At 38.8% G+C, this 26,148-nt stretch overlaps 1 protein-coding gene across 1 annotated transcript; it reads left to right on the top strand.

Annotated features, from left to right (window-relative positions):
• The first annotated feature begins 24,589 nt into the window (after nucleotides 1-24,589).
• Nucleotides 24,590-25,603, top strand: LOC107484059 (uncharacterized). The gene has a single exon (XM_016104670.1). The coding sequence runs from the start codon at nucleotides 24,590-24,592 to the stop codon at nucleotides 25,601-25,603; it is 1,014 nt and encodes a 337-aa protein (XP_015960156.1).
• Nucleotides 25,604-26,148: the final 545 nt, after the last annotated feature.

Here is a 26,148-nt window from a genome sequence, read left to right as displayed (position 1 = left end):
ATTTGGCACAAAATTGAAGAACAAGTGATAGGCATCTTTAAGGCCCCAAAAGCACTCACCAAGGCACCAAACATGCGCTGGCCAAGGTTCGAAGAGAGAGCTCACATCAAAGGCACAAGACCTAGCACTCAAAAGTTTGAATGCTACGTTCACTCTTTTCACTTTATTGTGATTTCCAAGCTTGGGAGCAAGGGACTTGTGCTGTCCACACACAAGGAGTAGCGCTCAATGAGTGAACTGAGCGCTCAATAAGTGAGCGCTAGGCAAGGAAATTGAACGCACCAAAATTGGCACGCCTAGGCTAGCAAGCGCAATGCTCAAATTGTGAACGGAGCGCTCCACTGGAGCATGCCTCCAACCAAAATTCAACCAAATGCACCCTAACCCATGCCACTTAAACCAAGCCATTCAGATCCACTCTTCTTCAAATCCAAAGCAAGCAAAGCCCATTATCATCACTCAAAGGCACAAGAGATAGTTAGAATAGGAATTTCATTTAATTATAATTTGTTTTTCATTTCAATTTTGTAAAAGCCTATATAAAGGCATCAGTTTCATTTCACTAAAGAGGCTGGCTCTGCTAGAGAGCAATAGGAGTAGGAGTAGAATAGAGAGCTCTTTGTTTAAATCTTCCTTTGTGAACTTGAGAATTGGAAATCAGATTTAGGTTTTCGTTTCTTTTCTGTTTCATTTTCCTTCCTCTAAAATTTCCTTTCTGTTTTGATCGAGAGAGCAATTGAGCTCTTGGCTTTCTTTTTGTTTTTGCTATTTCATTGAAATTGTTAATTTCTCTTTGATATTTCAGAATTGATCTAAGTCTTCTTGTTGATTTACTCTTCTACATATTTACATTCTGCAACTTTACAATTGAGCTTGCTGCAAATCTGAATTTACTTTCATGCAATTTAATTCTTCTACAATTGTTTTGCATTTTACAATTCTTGCTGTGATCTGAATTTACTCTTCCTGTAATTTAAATTTCCAGTCACTTATTCTCAAGATCTCTTCAATTGCTTGCTTTGTTGCTTTCTTTAATTTCCAACACCCAGCCCCCTTTACATTTGATGCAATTTACTTTTCTTGCTCTTTAAGCTTCTGCCAATTTAAGCTTTTGTCCACTTTACTTTCTGCAATTTACAATTCATTGCAATTTACTTTCTACCAGTTCAATTTCATCCAATTCACCAATGTTAGCTTGACTAAACTAATCACCCACTAAAGTTGCTTGATCCATCAATCCCTGTGGGATCGACCTCAGTCTAAGCGAGTTATTACTACTTGATGCGACACGGTACACTTACCGGTGAGTTTGTGTGGAAATCTAATTTTCATCCATCAAGGCACCAGTACAAGGAATAGGGGAACTCCATCCCTTAGTAATGCCCTGTAAAGGAATTTCTTAGATATCAATAAAAGATTCTTGGTTTCTTTTTTTTAGGTTTCCTATCTCAAATGCATTAAACTTAAGCTCAACAAACCGCAAAAATTATTGTCCAACCTAACATAGTCGACAAGATAAAGCAACGAGATACAAGTTAATGTAAGAAGTTATATAAGTAACTTGTATGAAGTGACCTCAAAACAGGTCAGAACAAAAATAGAGTTGCAAAAGTAACTTAACAAAGACCGACTACTTGAAGTTGGACCTCCTAAAGAAAACTAACAAACAAAAACTAAAAAAATTAAAATAGGCATTACCACCGAAAAAGGTACTATACTAAAGACTGCTAAGCATTACTTAATAAAGGTTGTGAGACAAACTAAACAATAAGAGTAAAGTGTTCATGAAACTATTACAAAGTAAGATTGTTATAACTCAAGCTACCACAAAATAACAAAAGAGATTTGAAGAGAACTCAAGACTCCTTGCCAAAAAGGGGATCAAGTTTCTCACCAGTAACTTGGTGTACGAATCCCCACACTTCGTACAGTTGAACCAGCAAGTGCACTGGGTCGTCCAAGTAATACTTGAGCGAGTCAGAGTTGATCCATTGTGGTTTGAAGTAAGCTATGGTTATCTTGTAGATCTTAGTCAGGCGAATAGAGGAGTTATTGGATTAACAGTGATATAAACATAATATTACTCAGAAGTCGTGTAAACCATGATAAGAAGGTGGTTAAGGCTTGGAGATGCTTTGTCCTTCTGGATTAACTCTGTTATTACTGTCTTCTTCAATTGTGAATGATTTCTTCTATGGCAGGCTGTATATGATCAACATCGTACAGCCACGGTCATTAATCTCCTCTGCTTTAGACCAAATGCCGGTCAATGGTCATTCAATTTGAATGGGGGTGATGCTCTAGCAGTCTATTCCCTTGGTGATCCTATTCAAAACGCCACAGACAAGGTCAAATCTTCCGAATCAGAGAATAATGCGCCTTTAGGTTCTAGCCTCTACCACAGAGACCCTAATCTCCCCATACCTCGGCTGAACTGGTGTCTCAAGAAGTCCCCAACCAAGTCGTGGATTAGCCGTCTAAGAGATGTATAATCAAGTTGGTGGCTCGATGCTTTCCAATCACGTATTCACACGAACCCAAGAAAAACACGGGTAGTTGTCAGGCATGTAGTCTTAGTATGAAGAATGGAGTTGATTGTCATGGATCATCCCATTCATCATGTTGAAGAACAAATATACATCTTAGAATTGAATCAAACATATATTGAAGGGAAACAGTAATACTTTTATTAATTCATAGAACTCAGCACGGCTCCTCCCCTCAACTTAGGAGGTTTAGAAACTCATACTGATATGAAACACAATGATAAATGAAATATGGCATAAAGGTCTGTATGATTATGTAAAATATCCCTTAAATACTAAACTAATGACTAAGGATTACATAAGAAAGGGTAAAATAGTCTTTTAGTACTAAAATCCACTTCTAGGGCCCACTTGGTGAGTGTTTGGGCTGAGCTTTGATGAGAATCACATGCTAGGAGGCCTCTAGGGCGTTGAACGCTGGCTAAGGGGTCCTCTTTAGGTGTTTGGATGCTGGTCTTCTCCTTTGGGCACTGGACGCCTGGAATGGGGCAGGAGGCTGGCATTGGATACCAGTTTTGGGCCTTCTATTCTGAAGTAAAGTATGAACTATTATATATTGTTTGAAAGATCTAGAAGTCATATTTCCATATTTATTGAGAATGCTCCATTTCAACTTTTGTAGCCCCAGAAAAGCTCTTTCGAGCTCAAGGAGGTCAGATCCGGACAACATCTGCAGTGTTTTCTCTGTCTCTAAATCAGACTTTTGCTCCAGCTCCTCAATTTCAGCCAGAAAATTCCTGAAATTGCACAAAAACACACAAACTCAAAGTAGAATCCAAAAATGTGAATTTTACACTAAAACCTATGAAAATATAATAAAAACTAAACAAAACATGCTAAAAACTATATGAAAATGATGCCAAAAAGCGTATAAAATATCCGCTCATCGCAACACCAAACTTAAACTATTTCTTATCCACAAGCAACTAAAAACAATGTAGGATAAAAAGAAGAGTAAGATACAATAAATCTCAGAGTTTTCAATGGAGCTCAGTTTCAATTAGATGAGCGGGACTTCGTAGCTTTTTGCTTTTGAATCGTTTTGGCATCTCACTATCCATTGAAACTCAGAAATGTTGATCTCTTTAGGAACTTATAATCCAGATGATATTATTGACTCTCCTAGTTCAGTTCTTTTTTATTCTTGAACACAGCTTTTAGAGTCATGGACGTGACCATAAGCACTTTGTTTTCCAGTATTACCACCGATACATAAATGCGACCGACACTTTAACTGGGTGAACCCTTTCGGATTGTGATTCAGCTTTGCTAGAATCCCCAGATAAAGGTGTCCATAGTTCTTAAGCACACTCTTTTTCCTTTGGATCACGACTTTAACTGCTCAGTCTCAAGCTTTTCATTTAACACTTTCACACCACAAGCACATGGTCACGACTTTCACACCACAAGCACATAGTTCTTAAGCACACTCTCTCTTTCATCATCATGCTTTCAAGAGCCAACATTATAAAATTTCAACTTCAAATATGCACTGTTTATTAATACATTCAGAAAACAAAAACAATACAACCATATCAAAATAATTGAACTATTCTTATTATAAACTTGAAATTCATGTACCTCTCAACTCTTTTCAAATAAAATTGTCTTTTTAAGTACGGTGAGAGATATATGGAACATTTTACAGCCTTAAGACATAAATGCAAATGATCATGCAACAAGAACAAGAGAACAGACAACACAACATAACAGAAAATAGAAAATACAAAAGAAAAGGAGATAAAGAGAACAAATCCACCATTAATGGTGGTGGCTAGTACTCCTCCTTGAGGATCCAATGTGGTGCTTGATCTCTTCAATGTCACTCCTTTGTCTCTGTTGTTCTTCGATCATAGCCCTTTGGTCTTCTCTAATTTCAATGAGGATGGTGGAATGCTTTTGATGCTCCATCCTTAACTGATTCATGTTAGAGCTCAATTCTCCCATGGAAGTATGCCATTGAGCCCAATCGCTTTGAAAAGGAAAATACATCCCTTGAAGCATCTCAGAGATCTCATGCTAAGGCAGCTGCACAAGCTCTTATGCATGCTCTCTAGTTTGCTCCATCCTCTTCTTAGTGATGGGCTTGTCCTCCCCAGTGGAGATATCTCCTTCTATGACAATTCCAGCTGGATTTCATAGATGACAGATCAGATGTGGGAATGCCAACCTTGCATTGGTGGAAGGCTTCTGAGCTATCTTGTACAATTCTTGAGGGATCACCTCATGTACTTCTACCTCACTTCTAATCATGATGCAATGGATCATGATGGCTCTTTCAATAATCACTTCTGACCGGTTGCTAGTAAGGATGATAGAACATTGGATGAATTCCAACCATCCTCTAGCTATGGGCTTGAGGTCAAGCCTTCTTAGTTGAATGGGTTTGCCTTTGAAATACCTTTTCCACTATGCTCCCTCCACATAGATTTCTGAGAGTACTTGGTCCAGTCTGTGATCAAAGTTGACTCTCCTAGTGTAAGGATGTGGGTCTCCTTACATCAGAGGCAAGTTGAATGCCAACCTCACACCTTCTGAGCTGAAATCTAAGATTATCCCTCAAACCATGGTGCTCTAATTCATTGTATTTGGGTTGACACTCGTGTCATGGTTTTTATTAACCCATGCATTACCATAGAACTCTTGCACCATTAAAATCCAACCATCTTAAACAAGATTGGTTAGGACTTTCTAACCTCTTCTCCGGATCTCTCTTCGGATTTCCGGATATTCATTCTTCTTGAGCATGAAAGGGACATCAGGAATCACTTTCTTCTCTACCACTACTTCATAGAAGTGGTCTTGGTGGACTTTGGTAATGAATCTCTCCATCTCTAAAGATTCAGAGGTGGCAGCTACTGCCTTTCCTTTCTTCTTTCTAAAGGATTTTCCAACCCTGGGTGCCACAAGTGGTAATGGAAAGTAAAGAGTAATGCTTTGCCCAACACCAAACTTAAAATTGATGTTTGGGGGCTTAGTAATGCTCTGCACTGAAAGAGATAGTTGGAACACTAGGTGTTACACCATGATCTCTTTCTTTTCAGAGAGAGAATGGGAATTGGACATCTTGAACAAGATGTAGTCCTCTCCTAGTTGTAGGATCAGTTTTCCCTTAGCTACATCAATGATAGCTTTGGCAGTGGCTAGGAAAGGTCTTCTAAGGATGATGGATTCATCTTCATCTTCCCCAGTATCCAAGACTATGAAGTTTGCAGAGATGTAATGGTCTTCAACCTTCACCAAGACATCCTCTACTAAGCCATATGGCTACTTCATTGACTTATTTGCCATCTCTAGTGAGATGTTTGCAGCTTGCACCTCAAAGATTCCCAGCTTCTCCATTACAGAGAGTGGCATGAGGTTTATGCTTGACCCTAGGTCACACAGAGCCTTCTCAAAGGTCATAGTGCGTATGGTGCAAGGAACCAGAAAATGTCCAGGATCTAGAAGCTTCTGAGGTAGCTTCTGCTAAACCAAAGCATTTAGCTCTTTGGTAATCAGTGGAGGTTCTTCCTCCAAAGACGTTGTACCAAATAACTTGGCATTTAGCTTCATAAGAGCTCCTAGGTACCGAGCAACTTGCTCTTCCCTAGTGTCTTCATCCTCATCAGAGGATGAGTATTCATCAGAACTCATGCACCGGAGAAGTGCATGCAATGGAACCTCTATGGGCTCTATATAAGCCTTGGCTTCCTTTAGTTCTTGGATAGGGATTTCTGGAGTGGGTATTGAGCACTCATAGGGTGTGCATTTGCTGGCGTTCGACACCAGCTCTGATGGCTCTTTGTGCGTTGAACGCTTATGCTGTGCACCCTTACTGGCATTAAACGCCAGCTCCTTTACCATTATGGGCGTTGAATGCCTAGCAGGGATGTCTTGACTGGCGTTCAACACCATCTTCCCTATCTGTTTGGGTGTTGAGCACCCAGTGAAGGCTTCCTTACTGGTGTTCAGCAGCAGAGTTACTGCCAGGTTGGGCATTGAACGCCCAGTCAGTGTTCCCTGGCTGGCGTTCAACGTCAGCTCTGCTACCAGAATAGGCGTTGAACATCCAATAAGGGCTTTCTCACTAGCGTTCAGTGCCAGGCTTGCTGCCAGGTTGGGCATTGAACGCCTAGTGAGATCTTCCTTATTGACGTTCAATGCCTTCCCAGTCTCTAGTTTGCCATGAATCGAATCTTGCATGATTAAAATAGTAAGTAAGAAAAGTCAATCCGAAAAATAAATATCTCTGAAACCTTAACTATTTTCTCCATATATATTTCACCTCAATTTACTACTTGTTTTCTAGTTCTCTGAATTACTGTTTGATGCAATTAAACTCTCAACACTTTTTTCTATTTGTCTAACTAAGTAATTCACTTAGCTATTGTTGCTTAACCCATCAATTCTCGTGGGATCGACCCTCATTCACCTGAGGTATTACTTGGTATGACCTGGTGCACTTGCCGGTAAGTTGTGGATTTTAAATTCTGCACCAAGGAGGTGGTGGAAGAGAGAGTTCATTGTTTGGGGGTGATAGAGAGGATTTACGACAGTTCAGAAATTTACCAAAACAATTTCTTCATTGATAGTATTGATAAACCCCACTTTTAGGGTTTATCTTGTGTTGAATTTAGAGGATTTTATCAACTTTTCCCACATTTATTTACTAAAATCGCATGGTTTTGTAAATTCTCCTTTAATCATGCTTAAGAGTGATGACAAGTCATCTTATGCTAGCTTCTCAAGCATTTTTCACTTGTTTCATTAGGTTTTATGCACTTTCTTGCATTGTAAATAAGTGGTTCGGAGTGGAATTGCATGGTTTTGTTGAATCAATCAACCATCCTTTATTTGACACTAAATCATGAGGTTTAAGCTAAAATTAATTGGGTTTTGAATGATTTACAAACCGTGTGAATTTGGTGATACTTTGATTGGTTATTTTGATTACTTGTAGGTGAAGAAGAGAAAGAAACAAGGAAAGCATGGCCTAAGGAAGAAGAAAAGCGTGGCCTATGGAAGAAGGAAAGCATGGCTCATCAAAGGAGAAGCTATAGCACTCTCTCAAAGAGCTCAGCGCTCTCTATGAGAGCCCTACTCAAGGACAAGGAAGCAAAGCAAGGAATGATATGCTTTCCTTGTTAACCGAGCACCAAAGAAGCAAGGCAAAAATCACAATGCTCGGTTAACACAGTTAACTTTTTCGGGCTCCATCCAAATTAAATCCAAGGTGCAATGTTTACTAGTGAAGGCCACAAGGTTCGAACCCATGAGCCAAGGGCCAAGAGAAGCGCTCCTTGCAAGGAAAATAAGCAAAAAATGGCTGAAATGCATTCACAGTGGTTCAAACCAAGGAGCTGAGGAGCGCTACCTTGGGTTATTCTCCAAAATTGGAGCTGAAGTGCTCCCAGCAAGCCTTGAAGGGAGGCTCCCATCTCAAGCAAAAAGCGCTCAGCTCTCCCCACTCACCGAGCACTGTTGACACGGACAAGGGGCTGGGAGCGCAACAAACTTAGCAATTTGACATAGCCAAAGGAGCTTGGTGCGCAAGACTTGGCAAGGCTTGGATGCTGCGCTCTTGCCATTAACCGAGCACTACCCTGATGCATGTCCAAGGAGCTTGTCACATAAAATTTGAAGGCCAAGGCAAGGGGGATGCTACGCTCACTCCACCAACCGAGCATTGCCCTGAGAGTATAACCCATGATCCAAATTCAACTAAAAATTCAATTTAATTCAATTTTTCACCAAATTAAAAATCCCACTCCAAATTCTAAAATCCAAAAATAGGAAGTGTATAAATAGAAGTTAGTTTTAGAAAAAAAACTTTTCTTTACCTTTTCTTACCTTTTAGGATTTTTAGACACTTTTAATTTTTATTGGAGAGCTGAATTTTAGATTTGAGCTTTGGGTTTGGGAATTGGAAGAGAAAGTTGAGTTCTCATCTTTCTTTGTTCTTACTTCTACACTCTTCATTCTTTGTTTTGAATCTTGGATTGAGAATTGAAGGATTCTGTTACATTCTTGATCTGAGATCTTTCTGTGTTTACTTTCTGCATCATTTCAATGAATTGTGATTTGGATCTAACTTTCCTTTACTCTTTTCATATCTACTTCTTCTGCAATTGTTCTCTGTTGGATCAAGGAAGGAATTGATATCTAGACTTGTTCTCTAGTCTCATTCAACCTCTGAGATCTTCAACTTCTCTCTTAATTATTGCAATTGAACTGAATTTGCCTTCTGTTTTGTTTCTTCAAGCAATTCTTATTTTCTATTTAGATCTGCTGTGTTTTAATTCACTCTTCACTTCTCTGTTGATTGTCATTTACTTTCTCTTGTTTAATTTCTGAAATCCCAGCTCTCAAAGCCCTTTATGATTCAAGTAATTTACATTTCTTGCACTCTAAGCTTCAGCTATTTACATTTCTTGCAATCTAAACATCTGTCATTTATATTACTTGCACTTTAAGATTCAGCTTCTTTACTTCCTTTGCCCTTTAATTTACAGTCAATTATCCCTCTCCCTTTAAATTTCATGCAATTTAGCTTCTGTTGGATACAAATCACTCAAATCAACACTTGTTTGCTTGACTAAATCAACCACCTAACTAAAATTGCTCAATCCTTTAATCCCTGTGGGATCAACCTCACTCATGTGAGTAATTACTACTTGATGCGACCCGGTACACTTGTCGGTGTGTTTTGTGTTGGATCACTTTCCACACATCAAGTTTTTGGCGCCATTGCTGGGGATTGATTAGATTGACAATGATTAAGTAAGGTGGTGGTCTAGATTGAGCATTTTTTTAACTTTTATTCATTTTTTTACTAACACACTAATTGTTTGAATATTTGCTTAAGCTAAACATAACCTCACTCTAGCAATAGAGTGCATTGTTATTGGTTTTCTTGTTTTGTGTGTTTCTTGTGTTTTGTTTGTATGACAGAGGCAAGAAGAGAGGTTCCCAACTCTAGTGATCCTGACGAAAGAACTTTGAGAAGAATAAGAAGAGAAGCCAGAGGGAAGGGAGTCATTGGTGAAGAAGTTTCTAAGGAAGAATATCAAGAAATGGAAGGGAATCCTTCTCATTCTAACCCACCAGAAGGAGTGGCCAATAACAATTCACTTCAGAGAAGAGTTTTGGCTTCCTACAAGTTTACAAATCCAAGGCATTATGGGAGTAGCATCCTTACTCCCAATGTCAATGCATATAACTTTGAATTGAAGCCACAACTCATCACTTCGGTACAAAACAATTGCTCCTATGGAGGATGCCCACTTGAAGATCCAAACCAACACTTATCCACTTTTTAAGGATTTGTGACACTGTCGAAACCAATGGTGTGCATCTTGATATTTACAAGCTGTTACTATTCCCATTTTCCCTCAGAGACAAAGCTACTCAATGGTTGGAGTCATTTCCAAGAGATAGCATCAACACTTGGGAAGATCTACTGAACAAGTTTTTAGCCAAATTTTATCCTCCCTAAAGAATCATTAGGCTCAAAACAGAGGTCCAAATATTCACTCAAATGGATGGAGAGTCATTCTATGAGGCTGGGGAGAGATACAAGACCCTGATCAGAAAGTGCCCTCCTGAAATGTTCAATGAATGGGACATACTTCAGAATTTTTATGAAGGACTAACTCTGAAGGCTCAAGAAGCACTAGATCACTCAGTAGTAGGCTCCTTACAATTGATGAAGACTGCATAGGAGGCCCAAAATCTCATTGATATGGTGGCTAACAACCAATATTTCTTTACTCATCAAAGGCAGCACTAACCATCACAAAGGAAAGGAGTGCTAGAATTTGAAGGAGTGGATACAATCCTAGCTCAACACAAAGTGATGCAGCAGTAAATTTAGCAACAATTTGAGCAAATGGCCAAAAGAATTAATAGCCTCCAAGTTGCAGCAGTGAATACAAGCCATCCATCAACCACATGGGGGCAAAGTGAAGAAGCTTGTGAAGATCAACAACAAGAACAAGTGAACTACATGCACAACCAAGGTTCTGGATCAAATGAAGTTATGGTGACACTTATAACCCATCTTGGAAGAACCACCCAAACCTTAGATAGAGAGATAGCCACAACCAGAACCATCACCCATGGCAAAGGAATTCAAATCAAAACAACTCAAGAAACAACCAGAACTACAACCAGCAGAACAATAACCAAAATTCATATAAAAAACCCCAAAACAACTACCCCAATTCCAACCGTTTTCCATCTAATAACCAAACCACCAACCAAAACAACTATCATCCACCCTCAATAGCTCACAACCAACCAACCATAAGAAACATAGAAAGGCAGATTGGACAGCTTTCCAAGCAAGCTGTGATTGAAAGGCCATCAAGCTCATTTCCAAGTGACACCATTCCAAATCCTAAAGAAGAATGCAAAGCTATACAGCTAAGGAGTGGGAAAACCTTTGTGAATGACAAAGAGGCAACTAAGAAGCCTATGGAAAGCAACAAAAAGCCAACAGAAAAAGAGGAAGCCAGCAACAGAGAAGTGATAACAAGCAAGCAAACCTCAGAGAAGCTCAAAGAGAAGGATAATCAAGAGAAGCCTGAAGAGGGAGAGAAGCAGCCACAATTCTCAAGAAAAGGGAAGGAAACAATAGAAGGACCGTCTCAAGGACAGAAGCAAGTGGAGAAGACTTTCACACCTCCTTTGCCGTATCCTCAAAGGTTCAACAAAGAGACCAAAGATCAACACTTCCCCAAATTCCTTGAAGTCATCAAGACATTGGAGATTAATATCCCTCTGGCAGAAGCATTAGAGCAGATGCCTCTATATGTGATGAGCGGATAATTTATACACTTTTTGGCATTGTTTTTAGATAGTTTTTAGTAGGATCTAGCTACTTTTTAGTATATTTTTATTAGTTTTTAAGCAAAATTCACATTTCTGGACTTTACTATGAGTTTGTGTGTTTTTCTATGATTTCAGGTATTTTCTAGCCTAAATTGAGGGACCTGAGCAAAAATCTTATTCAGAGGCTGAAGAAGGACTGCAGATGCTATTGGATTCTGACCTCCCTGCACTCGAAATAGACTTTGTGGAGCTACAGAAACCTGAATGGCGTGCTCTTAATTACGTTGGAAAGTAGACATCCAGGGCGTTCCAGAAATATATAATAGTTCATACTTTGCTCGAGTTTAGATGACGCAAACTGGCATTCAATGCCAGCTTTCTACTCTATTCTGGCGTTAAACACCAGATACAAGTTGCAAGCTAGAGTCAAATGCAAGAAACAAGTTACAAACTAGCGTTTAACTCCATAGAAGGCCTCTACACGTGAAAGCTTCAATGCTCAGCCCAAGCACACGCCAAGTGGGCCCGAAAGTGGATTTCTGCATCATTTACTTATTTCTGTAACCCTAGTAACTAGTTTAGTATAAATAGAACTTTTTTCTATTGTACTAGGGGTCTTTTTCCCTAATTTTCGAATTCATATGCCATTTGGGGAGGCTGGCCATTTCGCCATGCCTAGACCTTGTTCTTATGTATTTTCAACGGTGGAGTTTCTACACACCATAGATTAAGGTGTGGAGCTCTGCTGTTCATGCAAAGTACTATTGTTCTTCTATTCAATTCAAGCTTATTCTTATTCTAAGATATTCATTCGCACACACGAACATGATGAATGTGATGATTATGTAACACTCATCACCATTCTCACATATGAATATGTGATTGACAACCACTTCTATTCTACATGAAAACAAGCTTGAATGTATATCTCTTGGGTTTCCAATCAACTATTCACATCGACTCCCCTCTAACAATGGGGCATCTGAATCCGAGATTAGAATCTTTGTGGTATAGGCTAGAATCCATTGGCAGCATTCTTGAGTTCCAAAAAGTCTAAACATTGTCTATGGTATTCCGAGTAGGATCTGGGATGGGATGACTGTGACGAGCTTCAAACTCGCGACTGTAGAGTGTAGTGACAGATGCAAAAGGATAGTAAATCCTATTCCTACACGATCGAGAACCAACAGCTGATTAGCCATACGATATTTGTGCACGGTATTTTTCACCCGAGACGAGAAATCCGATAGTTGATTAGCCGTACAGAAACCGTAGAGGACAATTTTCACTGAGAGGACGGGAAGTAGCAATTGACAATGGTGACACCCAACATACAGCTTGCCATAGAAAGGAGTATGCAGGATTGGATGAAGGCAATAGGAAAGCAGAGATTCAAAAGGAACAACGCATCTCCATACGCTTATCTGAAATTCCCACCAATGAATTACATAAGTATCTCTATCTTTATTTTATGCTTATTTATCTTTTAATTATCAAAACTCTATAACCATTTGAACCCACCTGACTAAGATTTACAAGATGACCATAGCTTGCTTCAACCCGACAATCTCCGTGGAATCGACCCTTACTCACGTAAGGTTTATTACTTGGACGACTCAGTGCACTTGCTGGTTAGTTGTGCGAAGGTGTGAAAAAGAGTTGAGAATACAATTGTGCATACCAAATTGTTGGCGCCATTGAGATCACAATTTCGTTCACCAAGTTTTTGGTGCCATTGCCGGGGATTGTTCGAGTTTGGACAATTGACAGTTCATCTTGTTGTTCGAGTTTCCAAAATTTATTTTTGAAAAATAAAAAAATAAATAAAATCATAAAAACCAAAAAAATTGTGTTTCTTGTTTGAGTATAGAGTCAAGTTTTGAGTTTGGTGTCAATTGCATGCTTGTATTTTCCTAAAATTTTCGAAAATTTCATGCATAGTGTTCTTCATGATCTTCAAGTTGTTCTTAGTAAGTCTTCTTGTTTGATCTTCATATTTTCTTATTTTGTGTCTTTTCTTGTTTTTCATATGCATTGTTTAACTCTTAGAGTCTAAATATAAAAAATTTCTAAGTTTGATGTTTTGCATGTTTTTCTTTTCTTTAAAATTTTTCAAAAATAAGTTCTTGATGTTCATCATGATCTTCAAAGTGTTCTTAGTGTTTATTTTCACATTCATAGTGTTCTTGCATGCATCATTTGTTTTAATCCAAAATTTTTATGTGTTGAGTCATTTTGTGGTTTTTCTCTATCCTCATTAAAAATTCAAAAATAAAAAAATATCTTTTCCTTATTTCACTCATAAACTTCAAAATCTTTGGGTTGATTTAGTCAAAAAATTTTAAAATTAGTTGTTTCTTGTTAGTCAAGTCAAGATTTCAATTTTTAAAAATCTTATCTTTTCAAAACTTTTTCAAAAATCAAATCTTTTTCATTTTCTTTTATTTGTTCGAAAATTTTTTTAAATTAATTTTCAAATTCTTTTTCTTATCTTTATTTCAAATCTTCAAAAACTTTACTAACAATTAATGTGATTGATTCAAAAATTTCAAGTTTGTTACTTTCTTGTTAAGAAAGGTTCAACCTTTAAATTCTAGAATCATATCTTTTAGTTTCTTGTTAGTCAAGTCATTAACTTTAATTTTCAAAATCAAGTCTTTCTAAATTTCTTTTTCAAATCTTTTTCAAAATAAATTTCAAACATATCTTTTTTCAAATCATATCTTTTTCAAACTTTAATTTCAAAATATCTTTTTCTAACTTCTTATCTTTTTAAAACTAATTTCAAAATCTTTTTTCAAAACAACCTAACTAAATTCTCTCTCTTCTAATTTTCGAAAATTACCTTCCTCTTTTTCAAAAATCATTTTATTTAACTAATTGTTTTAATTTTAATTTTATTTCTTTTCTTAATTTTCGAAAATCACTAACCATTTTTAAAAATAATTTTCGAAATTCTCTCCCTCTCATCTCTTTCTATTTATTTTATTTATCTACTAACACTTCTCTTCTACTCATAATTCGAACCTTCTCTTCTCTCTGTGTTTGGATTTTCCCTCTTCTCTCTTCTCATCCTTCTATTACTCTTCTCATCTACTCACATAAAGGAATCTCAATATTGTGACAAAGAGAATTCCTCTTCCTTTTTTGTCCTCTTCTTTTTCATATGAGCAGGAGCAAGGACAAGGACTCTGAAGAAGCTAAGAGAAGCTAAAGCACAACAATCTAGAGAAAACCTTACAGAGAATCTCAAAAAAGAAAGAGACATGGCCAAACCCAACAACAATGCAAGGAAGATGCTTGGTGACTTTACTGCACCAAATTCTAACTTCCATGGAAGAAGCATCTCAATGACTGCCATTGGAGCAAACAACTTTGAGCTAAAGCCTCAATTAGTTTCTCTGATGCAACAGAATTGCAAGTTTCATGGACTTCCATCAGAAGATCCTTTTCAGTTCTTAACTAAATTTATGCAGACTGTGATACTATTAAGACCAACGGAGTTGATCCTGAGGTCTATAAGCTTATGCTTTTCCCTTATGCTGTAAGAGAGAGAGCTAGAACATGGTTAGACTCTCAACCTAGAGATAGCCTGAACTCTTGGGATAAGTTGGTCACAGCTTTCTTAGCCAAGTTCTTTCCTACTCAAAAGCTGAGCAAGCTTAGAATGGATGTTCAAACCATCAGACAGAAAGAAGGTGAATCCCTCTATGAAGCTTGGAAAAGATACAAGCAACTGACCAAAAAGTGTCCTTCTGACATGCTTTCAGAATAGACCATCCTGGATATATTCTATGATGGTCTGTCTGAATTGTCTAAGATGTTATTGGACCATTCTGCAAGTGGATCTATTCACCTGAAGAAAACGCCTGTAGAAGCTCAGGAACTCATTGACATGGTTGTAAATAACCAGTTCATGTACACTTTTGAAAGGAATTCTGTGAGTAATGGGATGCCTCAGAGGAAGGGAGTTCTTGAAATTGATGCTTTGAATGCCATATTGGCTTAGAACAAAATGTTGACTCAACAAGTCAATTTGATTTCTCAAAGTCTGAATGGATTGCAAAATGCATCCAACAATACTAAAGAAGCATATTCTGAAGAAGAAGCTTATGATCCTGAGAACCCTGCAATGCCAGAGGTAAATTACATGGGTGAAGCCTATGGAAACACCTATAATCCCTCATGGAGAAATCATCCAAATTTCTCATGAAAGGATCAAAAAAAGCCTCAACAAGGCTTTAATAATGGTGGAAGAAACAGGTTTAGCAATAGCAAGCCTTTTCCATCATCCTCTTAGCAACAGATAGAGAATTCTGAGCAGAACCCCTCTAGCTTAGCAAACATAGTCTCTGATTTATCTAAGGCCAATCTAAGTTTCACGAATGAAATAAGATCCTCCATTAGAAATTTGGAGGCACAAGTGGGCCAGCTGAGTAAAAGATTCACTAAAACTCCTCCTAGTACTCTCCCAAGCAATACAGAAGAGAATCCAAAAAGAGAGTGCAAGGCCATAACCTTACTTGGTGTGGCCGAACCTAGAAAGGAGGAGGAAGACATGAGTCCCAGTGAGGAAGACCTCATGGGATGTCCTCTGGACAAAAAGGAGTTCCCATTTGAGGAACCTACGAAATCTGAGGCTCATCTAGAGACTATAGAGATTCCATTGAACCTACTTCTGCCATTCATAAGCTCTGATGACTATTCCTCCTCCAAAGAGGATGAAGATATTACCGAAGAGCAAGTTGCTAAGTACCTTGGAGTAATCATAAAGCTGAATGCCAAGTTATTTAGTAATGAGACTTGGGTGGATGAACCCCCTTGCTCACCAATGAACTGAATGACTTGGTTAGAAAGACATTACCTCAAAAGAAACAGGATCCTGGTAAATTCTTAATTCCCTTAACCATAGGCACCATGACTTTTGAGAAGGCTTTGTGTGACCCGGGGTCAGGCATAAACTTAATGCCACTCTCTGTAATGGAGAAACTGGGAATCTTTGAGGTACAAGCTGCCAAATTCTCATTAGAGATGGCAGACAAATCCATGAAAAAGGCTTATGGACAGGTAGAAGATGTGCTAGTAAAGGTCAAAGGCCTTTACATCCCTGCTGATTTCATAATCCTAGACACTGGGAAGGATGAGGATGAATCCATCATCCTTGGCAAACCTTTCCTAGCCACAGCAAAAGCTGTGATTGATGTTGGCAGAGGAGAGTTGATCCTTCAATTGAATGAGGACTACCTTGTGTTTAAAACTCAAGAATCTCCCTCTATAACCATGGAAAGGAAGCAAGGAAAGCTTCTCTCAATGCAGAGTCAAACAAAGCCCCCACAGTCAAACTCTAAGTTTGGTATTGGGAGGCCACAACCAAACTCTAAGTTTGGTGTTGAACCCCCACATTCAAACTCTAAGTTTGGTGTTGGGAGGCCCCAACAATGCTCTGAACATCTGTGAAGCTCCATGAGAGCTCACTGTCAAGCTATTGACATTAAAGAAGTGCTTATTGGGAGGGAACCTAATTTTATTTATCTATGTTATTTTCTTTTTTTTTAGGTTGATGATCATGTGGAGTCACAAAAACAACTGCAAAAATTAAAGAAAAATAAAAAATAGTATTAAAAATAGCACACCTTGGAGGAGAAACTTACTGGTGTTTAATGGTAGCAGAATGGGCGTTTAACGCCCAGTCTGGCACCATTCTGGGCGTTAAAGCCAGAAAGAAGCACCAGACTGGCGTTAAACGCCAGAAAGAAGCAACAAACTAGCGTTAAACGCCAGAAACAGGTTGCAGCTTGGCATTTAATGCCAGGAAATGAATAAAAGCTGGCGTTTAATGCCAGAAACAAGCATCAGTCTAGCGTTAAATGCCAGGATTGCACACTAAGGGCATTTACACGCCTAATTGGAGCAGGGATGACAAATCCTTGACCCCTCAGGATCTGTGTGATGTACGGAAAATGATCTGACACAAAACTCACCGGCAAGTGCACCGGGTCTGATGACAAGTCATCATATACCCATTTCTCAAGCTAATTTCACTTGTTTCACTAGTTTTTATACACTTTCTTGCACCATAAGTAAGCAATTTAGAGTGGAATTGCATGTTTTATTTGAATCAATCAACCACCACTTAAATGATGCTAAATCATGAGGTTTAAGCTAAATTTAATTGAATTTTAATTGATTTATAAACCTTGTGAATTTAGTGATACTTTGATTGGTTGATTTGATTATTTGTAGGTGAAGAAAAGAAGAAAAGAAGGAAGCGTGGCCTAAGAAAGCGTGGCCCAAGGAAGAAAAGAATGTAGCGCATGGAAGGGAGGAAGCCACATTGCCCTCCACGAGAGCACACTGCCCTCCAAGGGAGCACAACAATGAACCAAGAATTCAAGGCTTCACTGCCCTGCCCTCCTTGAGGGCGGAGCACAATTCTAGGCCAAGAAACAAAGGAAGGAAAAATTTTGCCCTACCCCCCTCAAGAGCAATATCGGGCTCTCACCAAAATAAATCAAGGGAAATTGTCTCCAAGTGCCACCCATGGGTTTCGAACCCAAGAACAAGAAGGAAAGAAGTAGCGCTCAAATACAAGGAAAACAAGCAAAAATTGGTTTGTTTTCAACCTCCAAGGATCGAACATAGCACCTTGAGGAAGCAAAGAACTAGGCGCTACTTTGGTGCCAAGAAACCCAAGAAAAAAAGGCAACAACAGCCATCCAGCAAGTTTCGAACTTGGGACCTCACCCAAGAACAAGGAAAGCCTAAACCTAGGACCTCACCCAAGGACAAGGAAAGCCTGCGCTGCCCTGCCCTTGTGGAGGGCAGGGCAGCATTTCTTGGTGCATGGCACACAAATTGGCACGGCCAGAAGCTTGGGCGCGCACAGCTTGGACGCACGGGAAGGGAGGCAAGGCGCACCATGGCAACATTGCCCTGCCCTCCACAACAGCAGGGTAGCATCCTGATTTCCTCTTCCACACTTGGCACGTAACATGCTTCATCACACAATTTCCCTGCTCTGCCCTCCACAAGGGCAAGGCAGCCTCTTGGGAGCAACATGGGCTGAATTTCACTCAAAAATCCAACTTAATTCATTTCTTCACCAAATCAAAAAGCCCACTCAAAATTCTTAGATCCAAAATAGAAAGTGTATAAATAGGTGTTAGTTAGGATTAGATGGGGAGTTCTTGGGTGTTTATGAGAGCTTATTTCATTTTGAATTTTCATCCTTAGTCACTTGAGAGCACTTTCTATTTTTCTATTTTTCTGCAAACTTGTCTGGAGAATTGGAGGAGAGAATTCACTTCTTCTTCCTCTGTTCATTTTGTTTTCTTTACTGGGTTTTGTTGAGTCTTGAGTGTGAAGAATTGAGGAACTTCTGTCTCAATCTTCATCCAAGATCTCTTTGATTTTTCTTACTGCATAATTGAGTTAAATTCTATTTCCTTCACTGCTGCAATCTTTAATTTCTCTTTAATTACTTTGTTAACTTGGATCTGGGAAGGCAATTGAGATCTAGCCTCTGCTATCTAGTCTCTGAAGTCCTGAGATCTGATTCTCTCTTTTAGGTTCTTCTGTTGAACCACTGCTGCATTCAAATTTCCATTTCTGTTTGAAGATCTAGTCAATTTCAATTTATCTCTTGTTTAGTTAATTGTTGCAAATTAATTTCCCTTGCTTAAATTCTGCATTCCCAGTCCTCAAATCCCTTTTCCATTCAAGCAATTTATATTTCTTGCAATTTAAGTTACTGCAATTTACATTTCTTGCACTTTGAGTTTCAGTCATTTAGTTTCTTGTTCTTTAAGATTCAGTGCCTTTACTTTCAAGTCTCTTTAATTTCTACAAATTATCCCTCTCCCTTTACATTTCCTGCTATTTACTTACTGTTGGAAACAAAATCACTCAACCAATACGTAATTCGCTTGACTAAATCAACCACTAAACTAAAATTGCTCAATCCTTTAATCCCTGTGGGATCGACCTCACTCCCGTGAGTTTTATTACTTAATGTGACCCGGTACACTTGCCGGTGAGTTTTGTGTTGGATCGTTTTCCACACATCAGGGTCGCATCAAGTAATAAAACTCACGGGAGTGAGGTCGATCCTACATGGATTGAAGGATTGAGCAATTTTAGTTTAGTGGTTGATTTAGTCAAGCAAATCAAGTATTAGTTGAGTTATTTGTAATTGGCAGAAACTAAATTTCATGAAATTGTAAAGGGAGAAGGGCAATTGCAGTAAATTAAAGAGAAATCGAAGTAAATAAGCTGAATCTTAAAGAACAAGTAAATGAAATTGCATAAACTTGGATTGCAAGAAATGTAAATGGCTGAAGCTTAGAGTGCAAGAAATGTAAATTGCTTGAATCATAAAAAGAATCGGGAATTGGAATTGCAGAATTTGAACAAGACAGAAATAAATTGCAACCAGCAGAAGAACTAAATATGAATTTAAGTATAATAGATCTCAAACAGAAAGATAAAAATGCTTGTAGAATGAAAATAGAAAATGACTGATGCTAAATTGCAGCAAATTAAAAAGAGGTTGTAGATCTCATGAGTGGAAGAGACTAGAAAACAAGTCTAGATCTCAAATCCTTCCTTGATCCAACAAGAACAATTGCAAAAGAAGTAAGGAAAAATAAATTGCAGAACTAAAGAGAAGATGAAGTAGTAAACAGAAATTGAAATTCAATTATGCAGAAAGAGTAAACAAGAGATCTCAAGGTGAGATTGAAACAGAAGTTCTTCAATTCTTCACCCAAGATTCAAAGCAAGAAAATTAAAGAGTGCTCAAGCAAGAACAAGGAAGAAGAGAGATCAATTCTCCTTCCCAATTCTTTAAGATCTAAATTCAAAAGTAAAAGCTTAAAATGAAAATGAAAGTAAAAAGGAAAATTCAAAAGTGATTCTAGAGGTCCTAATTACATCAAACTAGCTCCTATTTATACACTTTCTATTCTTGGATTTTGGAATTTGGATGGGCTTTTGATTTGGTGAAGAAATGAATTAAGTTGGATTTTTAATTCAATTTTCAGCCCATGAAGAATTTGGTTCCAGGAGGATGCTCAGCTCAAAAGTTGAGCTGAGTATTGAGGCCTTGTGTGTGGGTTCCTTGTAGCGTGCAATGTTGGGGAGGGTACCAGGGGAATGCTCAGCTCACAAAGTGAGCTGAGCATTGGTGCCTTGGTGCATGTCTTGTGCGCGCCTTATGCTCCTTGCCTTGTCATTTGTTGCGCGCTGCCTTCCCTTGGTCCGTGTCAATTCCTTGTGTGATGCACCATGTGTAGCGCTCAGCTCTCCAAGTGAGCTGAGCATTGAGGCATCCAAGGAAAGGTTCTTGGTTCGAAACTTGAGGGAAGTATGCGTTGTGCCATTTCCTTGGGTTTCATGTAGCGCCTTTGATCCTTACTTCCTCTAGGTGCTGAGTTCGAATCCTGGTGGTGGCATTTGGCCAATTTTTGGTTTGTTTTCTTTGTGAGTAGCGCTTCCTCACTCCCCTTGGTTCTTGGTTCGACTCTTGGAGAAGGTATTGGCAACTCATTTCCTTTGATTTTCTTTTGATGAATGCCCGATAATGCTCACTTGGTGAGTTGAGCATTGTTTTTCCCTTCCTTGTTTCTTTGCTTCAAATTGTGCTCAGCTCACAAAGTGAGCAGAGCATTGTGCCTTGGTCCCTTGAGGGAAAATGTAGCGCTCCCTTGGTGAGCATGGTGCTCTTGGAGAGAGCTTCATGGTTTTCCTTCATTGTTGTGCCACACTTCTTCCTTCCTTGGGCCACGCTTCTTAAGCCACGCTTTCTTCTTTTCTTCTTTTCTTTACCTACAATTAATCAAAACAACCAATCAAAGTATCACCAAATTCACAAGGTTCATAAATCATTAAAAATCAATTAAATTTAGCCTAAACCTCATGATTTAGCATCAATTAGATGGTGGTTGTTTGATTCAAAGAAGTCATGCATTTCCATTCCAAATTACTTATTTAGAATGCAAGAAAGTGCATAAAACCTGATGAAAACAAAGAAAAAGACTAGTGGAACTAGGCTAAGATGACTTGTCATCACTGTGGACCCACAGGATCCCCACCTACCCCACCTCTCTCTCTCCTTCTCTCCCTCACACATCTCTATAAACACTCTACCCAAAATACCACTCACCAATCAAATCCTATCCTCTTCCCTATATTCTCTTCACCAATCACCTCCATATCTCTTCCCCAAAAACCCCTCCTACCTCACTTTCAAATTCAAACACTTTTTCCTCCCAAATCCACCCAATTCTATTCGGCCACTCTCCATCTCCTTCCCTATAAATACCCCACTTCACTCCTTCATTTTTCACACATCACAAACACTCTCCTACCCCCTTGGCTGAACCTTTATCTCCCTCCATCTCCTTCATTTTCTTCTTCTTCCCCTTCTTTCTTTCTTCTTTTGCTCGAGGACGAGCAAACCTTTTAAGTTTGGTGTGGTAAAAGTATTACTTTTTGTTTTTCCATAACCATTTATGGCAGCTAAGGGCAAAGAAACCTCTAGAAAGATGAAAGGGAAGGCAAAAGCTTCCACCTCCGAGTCATAGGAGATGGAGAGATTCATCTCAAAGGTCCATCAAGACCACTTCTATGAAGTTGTGGCCAAGAAAAAGGTGATCCCTATGCAATTCAGCTGGAATTGTCATAGAGGAAGACATCCTCATTGAAGGGGACAAACCCAGCACTAAAAAGAAGATGGAGCAAACAAGAGAGCCCACTCATGGACCTCAACAATAGCATGAGGAATTCCCTCATCAAGAAATCCCTGAGCATTAAAACCAAACGAAAGAAAAAGAAAGAAAAAGAAAAAAGAAAGGAAAAAAAGCAAGCAGAAAAAGCCAATAGCCCTTAAAATCAAAAGGCAAGGGTAAAAATGATCCAAGGCTTTGAGCATTAACGGATAAGAGGGCCCAAGGAAATAAAGTCCAGGCCTAAGCGGCTAAATCAAGCTGTCCCTAACCATGTGCTTGTGGCATGAAGGCCCAAGTGAAAAGCTTGAGACTGAGTGGTTAAAGCCGTGATCCAAAGCAAAAGAGTGTGCTTAAGAACTCTGGACACCTCTAATTGGGGACTTTAGCAAAGCTGAGTCACAATATGAAAAGGTTCACCCAGTTATGTGTCTGTTGCATTTATGTATCCGGTGCTAATACTGGAAAACAAAGTGCTTAGGGCCATGGCCAAGACTCATAAAGTAGCTGTGTTCAAGAATTAACATAATGAACTAGAAGAATTAATAACACTATCTAAAATTCTGAGTTCCTATAGATGCCAATCATTCTGAATTTCAAAGGATAAAGTGAGATGCCAAAACTATTCAGAAGCAAAAAGCTACTAGTCCCACTCATCTAATTGGGACTAAGTTTCATTGATATTGTGAGATTCATTGTATATTATCTTCTTTTTATTCTATTTTGTTTTTAGTTGCTTGGGGACAAGCAACAATTTAAGTTTGGTATTGTGATGAGCAGATAATTTATACGCTTTTTGGCATTATTTTTAGATAGTTTTTAGTCGGATCTAGCTACTTTTTAGTATATTTTTATTAGTTTTTAAGCAAAATTCACATTTCTGGATTTTACTATGAGTTTGTGTGTTTTTCTATGATTTCAGATATTTTCTGGCTGAAATTGAGGGACCTGAGCAAAAATTTGATTCAGAGGTTGAAGAAGGACTGCAGATGCTGTTGGATTCTGACCTCCCTGCACTCGAAATAGATTTTTTGAAGCTACAGAAACCAAATGGCACGCTCTTAGTTGCGTTGGAAGGTAGACATCCAGGGCTTTCCAGCAATATATAATAGTCCATACTTTGCCTGAGTTTAGACGACGCAAACTGGCGTTCAACGCTAGCTTTCTGCCATATTCTGGCGTTAAACGCCAGAAACAAGTTGCAAGCTAGAGTCAAATGCCATAAACAAGTTACAAACTGGCATTTAACTCTATAGAAGGCCTCTACATGTGAAAGCTTCAATGCTCAGCTCAAGCACACACCAAGTGGGCGTGGAAGTGGATTTCTGCATCATTTACTTATTTCTGTAACCCTAATAACTAGTTTAGTATAAATAGAACTTTTTACTATTGTACTAGGGGTCTTTTTCCCTAATTTTTGAATTCATATGCCATTTGGGGAGGCTGGCCATTCGGCCATGCCTAGACCTTGTTCTTATGTAAACGGTGGAGTTTCTACACACCAAAGATTAAGGTGTAGAGCTCTGCTGTTCCTCGAGTATTAATGCAAAGCACTATTGTTCTTCTATTCAATTCAAGCTTTTTCTTATTCTAAGATATTCATTTGCACACAAGAACATGATGAATGTGATGATTATGTGACATTCATCACCATTCTCACTTATGAACGCGTGATTGACAACCACTTCCGTTCTACATGAAAACAAGCTTGAATGTATATCTCTTGGGTTTCTAATCAACGATTCACATCGACTCCCCTCTGACAATGGAGCATCTAAATCCAAGATTAGAATCTTCGTGGTATAGGCTAGAATCCATTGGCAGCATTCTTGAGATTCAGAAAGTCTATACCTTGGCTGTGGTATTCCGAGTAGGATATAGGATGGGATGACTGTGACGAGCTTCAAACTCGTGACTGTAGGGCGTAGTGACAGATGCAAAAGGATAGTAAATCCTACTCCTACACAATCGAGAACCAATAGTTGATTAGCCATACGATATCTGTGCATGGTATTTTTCATCCGAGATGAGAAATTTGACAGTTGATTAGCCGTACAGAAACCGTAGAGGACCATTTTCACTAAGAGGATGGAAAGTAGCCATTGACAACGGTGACACCCAACATACAGCTTGCCATATAAAGGAGTATGAAGGATTGGATGAAGGCAATAGGAAAGCAGAGATTCAGAAGGAACAATGCATCTCCATACGCTTATCTGAAATTCCCACCAATGAATTACATAAGTATCTCTATCTTTATTTTATGCTTATTTATCTTTTAATTATCAAAACTCTATAACCATTTGAATCCGCATGACTGAGATTTACAAGATGACCATAGCTTGTTTCAAGCCGACAATTTCCGTGGGATCGACCCTAACTCAGATAAGGTTTATTACTTGGACGACCCAATGCACTTGCTAGTTAGTTGTGCAAAGTTGTGAAAAAGAGTTGAGAATACAATTGTGCATACCAAGTTATTGGCGCCATTGAGATCATAATTTCATGCACCAATATGTAAAGTTCTTGAAAGAGCTTATCAATAAAAAGAGAAGTTGGCAAGAGAAGGAGACATTGCTTCTCACAGAAGAATGTAGTGCCGTGATTCAAGGGGATATTCCACCAAAGCTTAAAGATCCAGGGAGTTTTGTAGTTTCATGTACCATAGGCAAGATGGCCTTAGACAAATCTCTCTGTGATCTTGGTGCTAGTATCAATTTGATGCCCTTATCAATGATGAGAAAGCTTACCATAGAGGAACTCAAACCTACCAGGATGTCTTTGGTGATGGCTGACAGATCAATCAAGACACCTAATGGCATTGTGGAAAACTTATTGGTGAAGTTTGAAAAGTTTATCTTCCATGCAGACTTTGTGATTTTAGATACAGAAGAGGAACGAAATAAGTCAATCATCCTGGGAAGGCCATTTCTAGCCACAACAAGAGCTATTATTGATGTGGATAAGGGAGAAATGATCTTTAGAGTGCACAATGAGCAAATGGTCATCAATGTTTTCAAAGCAATGCAACACCCCCCTGAGCCAGAAGATTACATGAGAGTAGATATGATACAGAGTTTGGTGGAGGAAATGTTGGAAGCCAACCATCATGAACAACAAAAAGAAGGAAGGGAAGAAGATCAGGGAACAAGGGAAGCACAAGTAGCTAAAATTTCCATTGAAAAAGAGGTGAAACAAGACAAGAAGGAAAAAGTGCCAAAACAAGAATTGAAGCCTCACCCTATTCATCTCAAATATGCATTCCTTGGCACAACAGATAGCTTTCCAGTGATCATCAACTCTTCCTTGATTGAAGAAGAAGAAGGAAAGCTCCTCAATGTACTAAAGGCTCACAAAGATGCATTAGGATGGACCATTGATGACTTGAAGGGTATTAGACCTGCAGTTTGTATGCATAAGATCCTTTTGGAAGACAATTCCAAACCAGTGGTTCAACCTCAAAGGAGGCTAAATCCCATAATGAAAGAAGTTGTCCAGAAGGAAGTAATGAAGTTATAGAATGCAGGGATTATCTATCCTATCTCTGACAACTCATGGATAAGGCCAGTTCAAGTGGTACCAAAGAAAGGTGGGATGACAGTTGTTGTTAATAAGAAGAATGAGCTCATTCCCACAAGAATTGTGACGGGATGTAGAATGTGTATTGACTATAGGAGGCTGAATGATGCCACACGCAAAGATCACTTTTCTCTCCCCTTCATTGACCAAATGCTTGAGAGGCTAGCTGGTCTTGCGTACTACTGCTTCCTTGATGGACATTCTGGCTACAATCAAATAGTGGTTGACCCCATGGATCAAGAGAAGACATCCTTCACATGTCCCTTTGGAGTTTTTACATACAGAAGGATGCCATTTGGATTGTGTAATGCTCCGGCAACATTTCAAAGATGCATGCTATCAATCTTCTCAGATATGGTAGAAAAATTTATTGAAGTTTTCATGGATGACTTCTCTGTTTTTGGTAACACTTTTAATGCTTGCTTGCATCACCTTATCCTTGTCTTGAAACGGTGCCAAGAAACTAATTTAGTTTTAAATTGGGA

The sequence above is a fragment of the Arachis duranensis genome, chromosome 4 (genome assembly GCF_000817695.3).
Source record: "Arachis duranensis cultivar V14167 chromosome 4, aradu.V14167.gnm2.J7QH, whole genome shotgun sequence".
Taxonomy (NCBI): Eukaryota; Viridiplantae; Streptophyta; class Magnoliopsida; order Fabales; family Fabaceae; genus Arachis; species Arachis duranensis.
Note: the sequence above shows the minus strand (reverse complement) of the source record. Positions and strands in the feature narration are given on the sequence as shown.

Excerpts from the sequence above, each read along its gene's own strand:
- LOC107484059 (XM_016104670.1), top strand. The coding sequence starts at position 24,590 with ATGCACCAATATGTAAAGTTCTTGAAAGAGCTTATCAATAAAAAGAGA.